At 47.9% G+C, this 14,119-nt stretch overlaps 5 protein-coding genes and 1 non-coding gene across 7 annotated transcripts; 2 read left to right on the forward strand and 4 right to left on the reverse strand.

Annotated features, from left to right (window-relative positions):
* Positions 1–123: 123 nt before the first annotated feature.
* ONS95_006384 (uncharacterized protein) lies at positions 124–1,371 on the forward strand. Of its 2 annotated transcripts, none has more exons than XM_058499845.1 (4): positions 124–527; positions 621–710; positions 761–944; positions 1,021–1,371. In XM_058499845.1, the coding sequence occupies exons 1-4, from the start codon at positions 204–206 to the stop codon at positions 1,320–1,322; spliced, it is 900 nt and encodes a 299-aa protein (XP_058350889.1). In that variant the 5' UTR covers positions 124–203; the 3' UTR covers positions 1,323–1,371. The 2 variants fall into 2 exon arrangements, with proteins under 2 accessions (XP_058350889.1, XP_058350888.1); XM_058499844.1 differs by having other exon boundaries at positions 124–266; positions 324–527; positions 761–1,371.
* A 186-nt stretch (positions 1,372–1,557) lies between these two features.
* On the reverse strand, positions 1,558–1,629 carry ONS95_006385. Its single transcript has one exon. It is a non-coding gene; the product is annotated as a tRNA-Arg (tRNA).
* Positions 1,630–1,764: 135 nt separating this feature from the next.
* On the reverse strand, positions 1,765–4,196 carry ONS95_006386 (uncharacterized protein). The gene is made up of 3 exons (XM_058499846.1): positions 3,705–4,196; positions 2,915–3,632; positions 1,765–2,867 (listed from the first exon to the last, which is right to left on the reverse strand). The coding sequence occupies exons 2-3, from the start codon at positions 3,225–3,227 to the stop codon at positions 2,092–2,094; spliced, it is 1,089 nt and encodes a 362-aa protein (XP_058350890.1). The 5' UTR covers positions 3,228–3,632; positions 3,705–4,196; the 3' UTR covers positions 1,765–2,091.
* On the forward strand, positions 4,119–6,759 carry ONS95_006387 (uncharacterized protein). Its single transcript, XM_058499847.1, has 3 exons — positions 4,119–4,869; positions 4,913–5,469; positions 5,513–6,759. Exons 1-3 carry the CDS (start codon positions 4,357–4,359, stop codon positions 6,639–6,641), a joined length of 2,199 nt encoding a protein of 732 aa, XP_058350891.1. The 5' UTR covers positions 4,119–4,356; the 3' UTR covers positions 6,642–6,759.
* Positions 6,760–6,915: 156 nt separating this feature from the next.
* On the reverse strand, positions 6,916–8,817 carry ONS95_006388 (uncharacterized protein). Its single transcript, XM_058499848.1, has 4 exons — positions 8,382–8,817; positions 7,823–8,337; positions 7,394–7,779; positions 6,916–7,341 (listed from the first exon to the last, which is right to left on the reverse strand). The coding sequence occupies exons 1-4, from the start codon at positions 8,746–8,748 to the stop codon at positions 7,020–7,022; spliced, it is 1,590 nt and encodes a 529-aa protein (XP_058350892.1). The 5' UTR covers positions 8,749–8,817; the 3' UTR covers positions 6,916–7,019.
* Positions 8,818–9,182: 365 nt separating this feature from the next.
* ONS95_006389 (uncharacterized protein) lies at positions 9,183–12,954 on the reverse strand. Its single transcript, XM_058499849.1, has 6 exons — positions 11,969–12,954; positions 11,724–11,922; positions 11,420–11,678; positions 11,221–11,375; positions 10,098–11,176; positions 9,183–10,052 (listed from the first exon to the last, which is right to left on the reverse strand). Exons 1-6 carry the CDS (start codon positions 12,017–12,019, stop codon positions 9,360–9,362), a joined length of 2,436 nt encoding a protein of 811 aa, XP_058350893.1. The 5' UTR covers positions 12,020–12,954; the 3' UTR covers positions 9,183–9,359.
* Positions 12,955–14,119: the final 1,165 nt, after the last annotated feature.

Consider the following 14,119-nt stretch of genomic DNA (forward strand, 5'->3'; position numbering starts at 1 on the left):
CCTGCGGGACTATCGAGGTATTTTTATCATCCCTCGTCAGATCCACGTCACGTGTGTCGATCCACATCGCCAAGTTGAGTACCGGAGCAACCTTTCTTCAATTTCCTTTTCAAAGTAGACGATAAATTTATTTGCAAACTCAAGTCTAAGTCCAATTGTCGCTGGGTCTCCAGTCTTCTCCTTCGATTCTTCACCCTCTCATAATGGACGTCCCCATCGCCGCCAACGTCCTCGGCACAATAGGTGCAGTCTGCTGGTCCATCCAAGTGAGTACACTCCCTGCTCTTGCTCCCCATCTGAGAACTCAAAGCTCATATCCCCAGCTCATCCCGCAAATAATTATCAATTACCGCCGGCACAACACGATCGGTTTGCAAAGATCCATGATGCTCCTCTGGGCTTGCGCAGGCGTCCCGCTTGGTGCGTATAATATCGCAGGAGACTTCAATATCGCGCTGCAGATCCAGCCGCAGATATTGACTGTTTTGAGTCTGATTACGTGGATTCAATGTTATTACTACGATGATGTGGGTCTCCTATTTTTGTTTGTCGTAGAGATCGCGGTGAAAGGCAGGCGGCGTGGGAGATGAGAATTGTGAGCACGTGCTGAATGGGAACAGAAATGGAGTGTTTCCAAATGTTGTGCGTTCGTGGCAGTTATCGGAGCACTTTTTGGAGGGATTGAGACCGGACTGGTCTTCGCTTTGAAGGTATGTCCATCATGATCTGACCCGACGACTCAGACTGACAACATTCTAAGTCCGGAATTGAGAAAGACAGACACTGGCCCGTCATCCTCATGGGCGTCATTTCCACTATCCTCCTCTCAGCAGGTGTCCTCCGCCATTACTGGGACATCTACATCCATCGAACAGTCCGTGGAATATCCTTCATTTTCGTCGGCATCGATGCAGCAGGCGATGTCTTCTCCCTGATATCCGTTTGTGCGTTTCCCGACCCGTCACACCACACCCTCCTACCCACTCACCAATCTTTCACCTAAATGACTAACAAACACAGTCTTCCAGTCTAAACTCGATATCCTCGGAATGGTCATCTACGCCACCGAGTTTGTCCTCTGGTGCGGAGTGTTTGCATGCGGTGGATATTTTAATTTACGACCTTGGATCAAGCAGAAGTTAAGAGCAAAGAAAGATGGACATGGAAGTCTGGAGGAGTCGACTGTGGGTGTGGAGGCAGGGAGAAGTGGTGTCTCAAATGATGTCTCGCTACATCAGGTTCCGTCTTCTACTTCTGTGTTTAGAACGCCAAGTTCGGTGGTTGCATCGAGGTCGTCGGTGAGATTAGAAAGGGTTGGTTGAGCTGTTATGGGAATAGATAGAACTCGGAAAAGGAAAAAGAAATTGCTCACTTCTTGCTAGTTGTGGACTTTATATGTGATGCGCAGCCACAAATTGGGGTGGAGATCCCTAAGTCACAAAGATAGAGGTCCGCGCAAAATACATCGGCGCCAGAGAGAAACCCTAAAAAAGAAACGACAAAAAGATAGGAAGAGATCCCCTAATATATCTTAAAAACCAAAAAATAATCATAGAATGAGCCATGCAGGGGTCGAACCTACAATCTCTTGATTCGAAGTCAAGCGCCTTGCCATTGGGCCAATGGCCCCGTTATCTATGATTGGATGATTTCGAGGTGCTTATTTCAATATATATCTGGTTCAAAAAAGCTTTGTGCGGAAGTTTCTTCGGCTAAGTGACAAGCGACTTTGACCCAGAACATATTTTATAGATCTCGTTACAACCCGAAAAAAAGAGAACAATACCTGAGATTTCATAAGCTAATATTTTATTGATTTAATGGAAAGATCGAATTCTTCCAGTCTCAATTGGCGATGAGATTCAAGGGAGAGATAATGCTTCAAGGGAAACAGCACGACTATTTGTTCAGACAGATACCCTACGGTCCTTGAACCGCGTAAGCCCAGAAAGAAGCTTCCATCGGAAAATGTGATAGGTTAAACGCACTCGCGTTTCAATCTTAAAGCCCTTGCCTTAATTATTATAGCAACCCAATATAAATATGATTTACAAGATACCCCGGTATCAATCTCAACCTAACCCTCTGGATTTAGGAATAGGCAGGTGGCTGCTCCGAATATTCTGGCAAACCCGCAATGCCCTCAAACGCCCTCTTTCGACACTCCTGGAGATCACCCCTCTTCTCATCCAGCACCGCCTTCAACCCATTCAACTCCTTCTGAATATCATCTCTCCTCCGATCCGAAGCTCCAAACTCCCTCTGCAGACCCGTTCTCGCAGCCTGCAGCTGCTTCAGCGCTTCCTGGATCCTCTTCCGCATATCGTAATCGGAGAAGACATTGTCAAACACCACGTTACTCATGATGTCCATCTGGGGAATCCTGATATTCCCAATCTGCTGAACTGCAGGCTGCACACGCTGAGCCTGCGCGATCAATTGCTCGACCTGGGAGACGTTCTGCTGGCATTTGATCAGGGCGCTGTGCTCGGCCATCTCCGCCCACGTGCCACCGAATCCGTACAGGTCCATGGCAGCGTGGTTCTCTGCATCCAGGATATCGTTGATTGCGCCCTTGAGGAATTTCTCAGCATCAGTCAGGATATCGCGAGCTTGCTTCTCCGTGCTGAGCTGAAGCGAGATGGTGTTGTAATTCTGCTCGGCTTGTCCAACGGCGTACTCTTTCTGATCCTCTTCTGGGATTTCCGGGGTCGGACCGTCGAATATTGATTTGTACAGGGCGTCCAGTTCCTTTTTGGCGTTGTTGTGAACATCTACAATGCCACTGAACTCGGCATTTGTCCTGGTGGCATCTGAGAGGTCACTATTCAGATGTTCAAGAACTTGCTTCGTCTTTAATTGTGATGCTGCGAGGGATTTAGCTGAGCACCTTTCGGATTTGAGAATTTCGTACCAACGGCATCTAGCCATTCCTGCTCCTCTCGTGATGCATCGGCCTGGAATTTCTCCTTCTTCCCGCCAAGCTTAAAAGCTAGTCTCTTCATGTGAGAGTCGCGATACCTCTTATGATCAGCATATTCGCGATCGACATGTTTATTCAGCTCTCCCAGCTTCTTCTCCTGTGCAGCGATATCCTTCTTCAAAGAGCTGATGTATTGATTCGATTGCTGGAACGCCGAAACAGAGTATTCTGTCTCGGAGATAGTCTTGAGCAGGCTTGTGTTTTGTGCCGAGGCTGCTTGGAGACGCTGGTGGATGGAGGTCATCTTGGCTTCACTGTTTGATGGATATCAATTAATTAGTCGATCTGTTGTGAGGACAATACGTGAGAGAGAAGCGTCGTATATATCTTTCAAGTCTGCGGCGCAGTTCTCCGGCTGAACCACTCGGTGGGGCTTTGAGGCATCGGCGGCTTGGCTGGGCTGTGTTGTTGGTGGGAAGTGCTCTGTGACGTATTTGTCTTGGAAGAATGACAGTTCTTTGATGGAGACATCTGGTGATGATCGAAATAACCGAGGAATGGGTTTGGATTGATTTACGAAAAGAATAATGCGATTGAGATGGCTATCTATGGCCAAAAGTCACGAGTTTTTTTTACCCCGCAGCTCCCCGAAATATATCCACATCTTGGGCTCAACTCGACAGAATGAAGCCAGTCAGTGCAGCAGCTACTAAGATGTAACAATATCAATAGTCTGTTGGACAAAGATCTGCCAATATTAATCGCTAGAAGCGAAACTTACGAGTGTCATTGAAGGGAAATCTCTCCTTTCTTCTCTACTTCGTGCATCTATATGCTAGGATACCGGCCCTGAAAACAATTGGCTGCGGAGCTTCGACACTTACCCCCAGCTCTTGTGTTCATAAATTTAAATGCAGGCATTTGGTAACAGGACAACGATAGAATGCTTTGCTCCTACTTCTCGTCGGCACACAGGTTTCGTGATATCAAACAAGCAGAAGCAGACGCACATGAAAGGAAAGAAGATGCCTCGTTCCGAACGCTTTCTCAAAAGGAAGCTCAAAAAACATTGCAAGCGAGCTCAGAACCAATAATGGAACGTAACATGGAGCTTCAAGGAGAAACTGGCCCTGAAGCCGACGCTTAAGGTTCCACACTGGCCCCAAGACGGGGAGATTGTGATCATACCCCGCTAAACGAGGCTCATATGACGGGGTTCTCTATGTGCCAACACTTTGAAATGATCATTTCGAATGCGGAGATCCTTCTAGTGCAAGCAAGTGGGTTTGTTTATCGGTCATGCGCAAACTTATGGTGATGCCGAGACTAGGTCCAGGCGACCTCTCTTCCTGGGGATCCATTGTTCTCGCCTGCCAGCCAATCTTAAAATTCCCCGGAGACAAGTATCCCCACTACTCCCGCTTGTTCTCGACATGAGACAAAGTATATATGAACGACATCCGTTGCGATATCAACTCCGCAAGCCATATCTCCATGTCGCGCCGATGTTGTTCAGATTAAGTATCTATGTACTTTGTTTTATCACCCCAATTCTTGCCGACTATGCATGGCAGGACCAACTTAATGCGCGAGAAGATTGGCAGAAGTACGTGCGAGCACCCCCATCTAATGTTGTACGACCTGTACGCGTGCTCGGGAAATATACACGTGGGAATGTCACCAATCCAGAGGGGTTCCTCACCGGGAAAGGATCCACGATTTTGACAAGGAACGGGACGGCACAAAACACGACATGGGCGTTTGCTGACCCGTATGACGTTCCGCCGGCTATTGTTGTTGATTTCGGTCAGAATATTGCGGGACTGCTCTCCATTAAATTTGGAGGGGCGTACAATTCAACTCCTGGACTTCCTGGCATCCGACTGGCATTTTCAGAAACTCTTCAATTTCTCAGTGATTTGAGTGACTTTTCGCGTTCAAACAATGTGAGTTACTCCACCTCTTCCATCTTCAAAACTAAGAAGTCAGGGAGAAACAATTACCCCGGGATCTGATCAAATCGCCGTTCGCCATGACCCATACACTTGGACAGCAAAACGCGGCTGTGATTTCAAAAAGAAAGTCTGTAACGATGGCCTTCACGGGTTCAGATATGTCAAGATCTATCTTGACGCTCTGCCTTGGGATGCTCCATATACCTCGTCCTACGGTAAAGTCTCGATCGATTCCATGAGTCTAAATTTTACTGGCTTCCTTGGAACTCCAGCCACTTTTACTGGCTACTTCGAAAGTTCCGATGACCAACTCAATCAGTGGTGGTACGACGGAGTCTACACCAATGATATGTGTACCGACACATTTCGACTCAGTGATACGGACCCAAGGAGTGCAGGAAGTCCAACCCTCGTTGGCAAGCTCGTTCTTCATGATGGCGCAAAGAGAGATCGAGATCCATACGTTGGAGATCTTGCAGTTGCTTCGAGGACTTCGTATCTAAGTCATGACACTTCAATTGCAACGAAGAATGTCCTGGCAGATATTGCAGATCATCAAAGAGACGATGGCTGGCTTCCTCCTGCGTCAATGTAAGTCACATGAATGAATTTTGAATGTCTCTGACTTTTCCAGTAACAACTATACTCTCCCGCTGTACGACTATCCTTTATGGTGGGTAGCGTGCAGCTATGATCTATTCATGTATACTGGGGACGTGGATTACATCACCAAATACTACCCGAATCTACTGAAAGTCCTTGATACATTCTACCCCTCCACAACCGACCCCTCAACTGGACTTTTGGATAAACGACTAGGAGTCACAGGAGGATATGGAGACTATGCTTTCCTTCCTCGAAACGGTCCAGTCACATACTACAACGCGCTGTATGTCATCGCTCTTGACAATGCTGCATCTATGGCCAGATATCTGGGTCGTGAGGGTGATGCATCTCGCTGGAGTACACGTGCCCGCAACGTCTCCGCTGCAATGAACAGCTTGTTCGATCACTCAGCTGGAGCTTTCTATGATGGGATATGCGACAATGACATTCTATGCAAGACGCATGCCCAAGACGGGAACAGTCTCAGCATCCTGGGCGGAGTAGCAAATTCCACGCGAGCAAAATCGATACTCTCATACCTATCAATCAACAATGCTCGACCGTACGGGAATTCCTTTTACGACAATGACGTCATTGGGCCGTTCTCGCAGCGAGTCTATGCATTTATTTCGTACTTTGAGATTGAAGCTCGCTTCAAGACTGGCCTGGCGGTTAGTGCTTTGGAGGAGATCAGACGGCTTTACGGCTGGATGTCAATACACGATCCCGGTATCACGACCTGGGAAGGTATCGGACCAAATGGAACACCGTACGAAGACGGATTCACATCCATGGCCCATGGATGGGGAACTGGTGTTGTCCCTGCATTGACGAACTACATCCTAGGTGTCATGCCTTCAGGGCCAGGATTCTCAACTTGGAGCGTGAAGCCGATTCCGGGAGATGTAAAGTGGGCGAAGGGGAGGGTACCGACTCCGAATGGGCCTATCAATGTTGGATGGATTCGTGATTCGAATGGGTTCTACCTGAGTGTTACGGGTCCGGTTGGAACGAAGGGTGTTGTCTCGATTCCGGCTGAGAATGGGACTGTGTATTATGATTCAATGAGAGTGGACGGGAGAGTGGATAATGGATATATGAGTATGGCCGTGGAAGGTGGCGGTACTCATTCTTTTACAGTGAAGTATGAGGGATAGTAAAGCATCAAGGTAATGTTTTTTGCTTAGTTAGGCCGGTTGTTTTAGATAGCCGTCAAAAAACGAACAATCAAATTCCCTCTCCATACCAACCAGAAATGTTATGTCACTCGATAAATAACAATTTTCATCCCCTTCTTCGCCGGCTTAGTTGCAGCTCCTTCCCACACCAGGAACTATCATCAATGGATGCCAAGACTAAATAGTAATACGTAGAGATGATGTGTCACAGCAGGGAAATAGTCTGTACAGAAAGCTAGTCTCAAAGACATCGTTTATATTTTGGATCGTGTACATATTGCCAGCTGGTGAGCCAGCCACATGAAATTGTTTCCTACAGCCACAGCCATCCTCTTAATTTCAGCCCTGCTCTATCATCTAATGAGTATACCTAAAGAATGGATTCTTTCTATCAGTCTGATCGGCAAACGTCATATTCTCCCTCATTTCGGCCTTTTGGTCCTCACTCATGCCCTCCAGAATCCTCTCATTCTTCCGATTCAACATACCATTGTACCACCTTAATATCATAATCATAAAATACAAAGCACCAAGTGTAGCGATGATGCTGATCTTGCCCGAGATATATCCCGGGGCTTCTTTTGCTTGGAAGGTTTGCGTACCGAGGATGTTTCCTGTAGCGAAGGAGACCATTGTCAGAGCATTGATGGTGACTTTCTTGGTGTGGCCCGCGATGTTTCTGATTTCGTTAGCAGTGAGGCCAGACAGAGACGGGGGCTGTTATGACTTACGATGCATTCCAAGCAAGGAGCAACATGAAAGCCGCCCCAAATGTACCAGTCAAGAAACTGGCTGCCAATAGACCAGCCTTGTTCTTTGGAACTCCATTCGGATCCAGGCCTATCATCAGACCAGCACCAAGAATGGTAGGAAGAATGGCAATCAACATGACTGAAGTCCTGTCTCTCCATTTGTCTGACAGATATCCAACGCCGAGCACGCAAATAACGCCGACCGCTCCACCAGGAGCGGACATGAGAAGTGCTTCTCTTGAAGTGTAGCCAAAAGTTGTGAGGAGGATGGTATTGAAGTTCGAGATACCACCATTTGGGATGGAGCTGAGCATGGTGCAGAGACAGACCAACCAGACGCGAATATCCTTGAAAGTTTCAAACACCTAGACAATTAGCTGATATCCTTTCCACGAGATATAGACCTACCTGATCCTTCTTCAGATGAGAATTCTGCGTCCCACTCTGATTACGTTTCGTTCTCAACAACGCAGCCACTTTCTCCGCGTCCGAGAACCTCTTCGCCTTTACTGGCGAGTCGGGTAGAAAAACACAAACAAGTGCTCCAATACCAATCGTCAGCCCACCAATAGCAACAAAAAAGATCCTCCAGCTCGCAAACTTCGTATGTATGAAGCTAACTCCATATGCTAACAGCCCGCCAAAGATCATCGTGAGAGAGTTGCAGACATAGAACCAGGATACGCGTCTTCCTTGTTCTTCTTTCTTATACCACATTGCGATGATCAGGACGAGGATTGGAGCGACGCAGCTTTCGAACATGCCGAGGAGAGTGCGGCAGATTGCGAGTCCAGCGAAGGAGGTACATGCTGCGTGGCAGCCGAGAATGAAACCCCAGAGCATGATGTTGACTCCTAGGTAGAGACTGAGACGAGAGATATGCTGGGCGAGGTATTGTGTTGGGAACTCTGCTGCGAGGAAACCTAAAGCTGTTAGCGATAAACAAAGGATGTAAGACGTGACGAACCGATATAAAAGAGCATGGACAAATTCGAGTAGTCTTGTCCTTTCAAGTTTGTATCGTCCCTGATTCCCATAACTGCGGTGTACGACAAAGTGGTCTTGTCTAGAAACTGGAGGAAGTAGACGGCTGCAAGGAGTGGTGCAATCGTCAAATCGATCTTGCGGATCAACTTCTTCAATTGTTTTGGATCATCGAGTATAGCGTTTCCTTCAATTGCTATATCGACAGCACGAGAATGATTCGTCAAGAATTCGAGAGCTTCATCGGCATCGATGAGGTTGGCGACTGTGACTGTCCCGTTCTGAATTTGAGATGGCTTACGGCCATCAATGCCACTGAGAGTCTTTTCTTGGTCCATTTGAGCTGACATGTTTTGCTTGCTCGGTTGAAAACAGAGGGAATGTGATGGTTATATTCCCAAGCTTATGTATAATTCCCGATGACATCTTCGATTCTCTCAAATCGCCTGTGAGCGGAATACCGAATGCTGCAAGTTGGCCGTCCAATACCACGTCCGTGATTGTGTATCCTTGCATGATGAGATAGATCATCTCAGTTCAGATAAGCTTCAACAAGGCGGAGTATTGATTGGGAGCTTCCCAAATGGGCGACGTTGAGATGATCTGCGACCAGGATGCTGAATGCTCAAGAGTGGAGGTATGTCGGGATCGTGGAAGATGGACAAGTAACGGGGGGAATTCTCCGCAGATCACTGATGTGGCCGAGGGAAAGAAATTAGAGATAAAGATAAAGCACATTGATACATTCTGAGTAGCTGGGAAAGCAGAACACGCGCCGCAATGTCACGAAGTAAATCAGACACGGCAGAGAAGCAGCGATGATCACGGTCAAATATGGGCATCAAAACTTTGAGTTGAATGCTAGAAATAAGTGGATATAGCTGACTAGAGTCACTAGACCTTCGAGAACAGAACAGTTCACACATCAAGACATTACAATTAATCCTCCGCCTCCATGTCCTCAAACTCCGGGAAGATCAAACCCAGGAAGTTTGGGCCAATTACCAAGAGCTGCTGGATCACCACCGATTCTGACGAACTGACCAACCGAGGGAGTTGGTCCGTCAAGAACGAACATCATATACCACGTTGGCGGGCAGACGTGTGAATTAGGAGGAACGGTAACCGTACAGGTAGTTCCTGAGCAGCTGACTGCAGGGAAGAGAGTTCTCTGCCCCATGCTGTTCCCGTGTGTGCTGGAAACGGAGCCGAGGAGTGAAACCTTTAAGTTCGCAGTTGATCCAGATGTCAGAGTGAACGTGACTGTAGTTCCATACTTCCAGTCCTTATTGACAATAGAAAATCTCGGTCTCGCCAACCCAGAAAGCAGGTAGGGCGGCGAGAATACCTCAACTCTGTACTCCTCTGGCCAGTTCGTTGGAGGTGAGTTGAAATCTCCAGTCGGATCTGAACCAGTGACTAGAACTCTACCATCGAGGAGGACCAGTGCCTCGGAGTGGTACATGCGAGCCACGGTAGTATTGGCCATGACGCTCATTCTTTGGTGGACAGGCTTCTTTGGGTCGTACATGACGGCGTTGTAATTTGGTGCACCACCAAGACCGAAACCAGCGACACCGTGTTGTCCGCCGCCCACGATAACGTAGGTTCCATCTGGAAGACCGGCCATGTTTGGCATAACTCGTCTTGAAGGCTACGAATTGTCAGTCAGATTCACAAACGTCAGGAAGATGCATACCATTCTCTCGATTGTCCAGACTGGGTTTGCGGCTTCTGGATAAGCAGAAACACAGTTGTCAATCGCATATCCACCTCCTTCAGTCGATCCACCACATGCCAGAACACCCATTGGATCCGTAAACGGCGCATATTGAGGCAATGCAACCATTGAACCCTGCAACTGATATGTTCTTCCACCATTTGGATTATTGACAGCGCCTGGGAGGTTCGGGAGGATCTTCTTGGTCGCAAAGGTCTTCTCATCCAGGATCCTCGCTTCGTTGTAATACAAGATGAAAATGCCAGATGGGATAACCATAATAAATGGATAGAGATTGAATGGGTGAGTTCGCTGCAGGAAATCCAGGTAGACGGTTCCTCCTCCAGTTCTCGGCAGGATCTCCAAGTTGGGCTGTGCATCTGCGTTCTGTCCAATCTCACCACCAACAACAAGAATCGAGCCGTTTGCCATGATCATTGCAGATGGATACCAACGAGCGACGAGCAATTGGAGATTATTTGGATCTTCGACCCATTGACGAGTACCCTTGACTCCAGCAGATCCATCTGGCCAATACAATCGAATTCCGTAATTTGACTGACCAGCCCAGCCACCGACCAGAATCTGTCGACCTGCTTTGTCTGGAAGGGTGAGACCCGCCGAGCAGAAAACATCGGTCTTGAAACCGTTCATTGTTCTCCACGCATTGGCAGCATTGCCAACCTGGGAGAGGTCGAGCTCGTATGCTCCTGTGCCGTTTGGAGCCCCAGTTCCATATTTCTCAACGAATGTTACCTTTCCATTGATTGCCTGTGAAGTGATGAGAGGTACGGTGACTCCGCCTATCAGAAGAGAGTATCTTCCAGCCGCATTTCCAACTGGAAATGAGAATTTCGTGGGAGATGTCGTCCAAGTGTAGTAGGTCAGCTTGTTTCCAGATCCACACCAATAATTCTTGTTCCCACTGCACTGAGCATTACATTCCGAGTCGGCGTATTTGATCGGAGGTGCGACACGAGTGAAGGATTGAGGATCTTGGGGATTAGTTGAGGTTGTGGGCCAAGATGCGACGTTGATGTTCTCAATATCTCCGCAGACTGGATTTATTAGCCCAGATCTCGCTTGGGAATCTCAAACATACAGCATTGCGAAGAATACTCTAACCCGGCGGCATTATATCCGAACTGCTGACAGCGAGCAATGCACGAGGGTGCGTCGTTGGTTGCAGTGTCCCAGACTTTATATGGGAACGTAGGAATTTGGATGTTTGCATTTTCCCTAGCATTGATATTGTCCCTGAACTGGTCAGAGTGTAATTTAATGGTATCGGATTGACTTACTGGATACATCCAGAATAAACCCAACCTGATGGGAGACCAGTTCTTTGAGGCCCAGGGCCTGCCGGCTGAGTTGGTTGAGCAGTTGGTGTCGTGCCTGGATTGGCCGTTGATGATCCCGGAGTAGTTCCTGTTCCCTTTTTGTAAACAGACAAGCGATTGCCCGCTCCACATTTCTGCGCTGAATTCCCAGCACATGGAAAGCTACAATCAGCTTGAGGGGCAACTGCAGACCCAGCAGCGAAAGAGTTTCCACAATAACCTATCAAGTCAGACCTCGATTCTCAAGATTGGGCGATGCTCTCACATTCTCGACCATATTCCGTTCCGAAGTAGGTGTAGCCAGCACAATCTGTCGCACATGACTGCAGGGTCATTGTATCATATGCTGTTGCTTTTAACCCTAAAGCTCTCGCATTCGTTGCCTCGGTCTGGCATCCATAGTACGTCCATCCTGTGACAGCTGACTGCCTTTTCTCAATGGTTCCGGCGAGCGAACTGGAAACCTATCAATGTCAGTATAGAAGCTTTCTTGATTCCATTCTAACTTACTAAAGATGCAAGCAGTGCTGTTTTCACAGCAAGCTGCAGAGAGTAGGTCATGATTCCAAACGATTGTATACAGGCCAAGGAATTAGAAAAACGAACGAAAGAGTTTCCTGGTCGTCACTTCTCTGACCCAAAAACGAAGGTGGTTAAAGAGAGAGATGATGATAAAGTGACAAAAGTCCCGAGGAAACAAAGTAGGGCACGGCAGGATTATAGACTGTGAAGGCCCAAAGAAGAAAAAGTCCGGGGTGGAGATGAGGCTTGGAGCTTGTTCCAGAGCTTTGCTAGGGCTGATCCACACCAGGGTGTATGTATGCACGCCAACACAACCCCTTCGTATCCATCCACCTCCTTGCACATCAACCGTAACCTTACTCCGAATCTGACAAAAGCAGTTGAAAATCCCACAACCCTTGCGATCATATCCCTCTTCTTGAGATGTCAGAAGAAGATATGATAAAATGTAGAAACCACAGACGTTTTCAGGCCTTTTCCCCCAGACACGATACGACGATGCTCAGGGGGGAATCAGGCACGAGTGGCTATTACTGGTCGACAGAGATGAAGTCCCTGTGGCTGAATCCAAGACCCAAACTTGTCTTCGGCACTTGCCAATCATCAACAGGCCCCAAAGCATGAAATCTTCAGGTGACAGCGGCAGCAACGTTTCTATTGGCGTACTGGCTTGCATCCTGCAGGCAGTCGATAGCTCGGACTCGCTCAAGCAAATTAGGATCTCACCGCATAATTTCGGGAAGATGGGGTGAGAGGACTGGGGAGGCCAAGCCCGCCAATCAGGCGGATAAGCTTAACTTGCAAGTCTACAGTAGGTAAGTCTGGAGATCAGCTCAAGGAGGTTGATGATGATCAATCTAGGGCGTACGCTATGTTGAGCTACCCGCGGGGACTTGGTCAACCGAACGCTGGAGATCCGCCCGCTGGAGACGGGCTGGACTACTTGTACTAAATATACTTGGCTAAACTTTCGTGTCGGTACTCTCCCCCCCCCCCCCCCCCCCCCTCCCCGGCTTGAATATTAAATGTGAACTTTTGCGGGTCGGAGGCCTGACTTTCAAGCGCTAAGTGGTTAGAGGCCCTGGATAGAGCCAAAAGCATAAGACAGAATTAGGTCTGTTGTAATAGCAAGGGTGCCTTTAGAAGGTTTGAGAGATACTTAAGCCCTGCTCAAGGCCAGATCTCTAATGAATTATTGGATAGACACCCCTAGTAGCTACCCACACGAGGTCCAGTTTTCTACACATTTAACATTCAAGGCGGGGGGGGGGGGAGAGTAGCAATAATAATCTCGCTGAAAAGTCAAAAGGCGGCTGAAATGGCATCAATTTTGACAGCGAGTCGCTGAAGTTAATCCCCCGCACTTACTGCTGACGTCGAGCTGCAGTTCTGGAGGTCTGTTTGTTCAGTTTATTACTGTTGAGGCGAAAGAACGATTGGAACTTTAATTCGAGGAATCTAATGTTCATCATCAGCCTTGTTTCCAAGCAAGAATCGATGCCAATCATAAGATAGACCAAAACTTTATCGTCGGGTCCGAGAATCTGAGAATTGGGTACAAATCGCGCAGCTGGGCCGAGTTGTAGACATAACCGGCAGTCCACGACTCTACATACTCATCTCATTCATCCCCATAATCTTGACATCCTGGTACCGATACGAAATCTACCAGGACTATTAATGCCGATCATGACCTATTTTGAGAACCTTTGTTATCTTGACCAGCACGGGGAGGAAGAAGGACCGGAACCATGAGAGGAGGATTATTTTAGAGTGCTGACAAGACAAGGTGCGGATGAAAAATCCCAGAACGACGACGAGTCAAAGGATGACCCTGGAGGTGTGCTGGTGGTGCTGTACGTTCTCTCTCAGCAAATCAACTGGGCTTCGTTCCGGACCGTCAGATCTTATCGTGAGTAATCACGGCGAGAACATCTTTCCATGCAGCCGCATCTGTCATCTCGTATCCAAGGTCCAGTAGTAGTACTGTAGTCGCATTATCATTGTGAAGGGCGACGATGATCCAGTCTGCAGTTCTGCTGCAAATGCACTTCTGACCCGACGCCATGTGATTGCATTGCATCAAAAACGGCATGCCGTGTCACCATCGCCGTCACCGTCACCGCCCCATGCGAAAAT

Source organism: Cadophora gregata (assembly GCF_030347475.1).
Source record: "Cadophora gregata isolate MNR1 chromosome Unknown scaffold_17, whole genome shotgun sequence".
NCBI classification, from domain to species: Eukaryota; Fungi; Ascomycota; class Leotiomycetes; order Helotiales; family Ploettnerulaceae; genus Cadophora; species Cadophora gregata.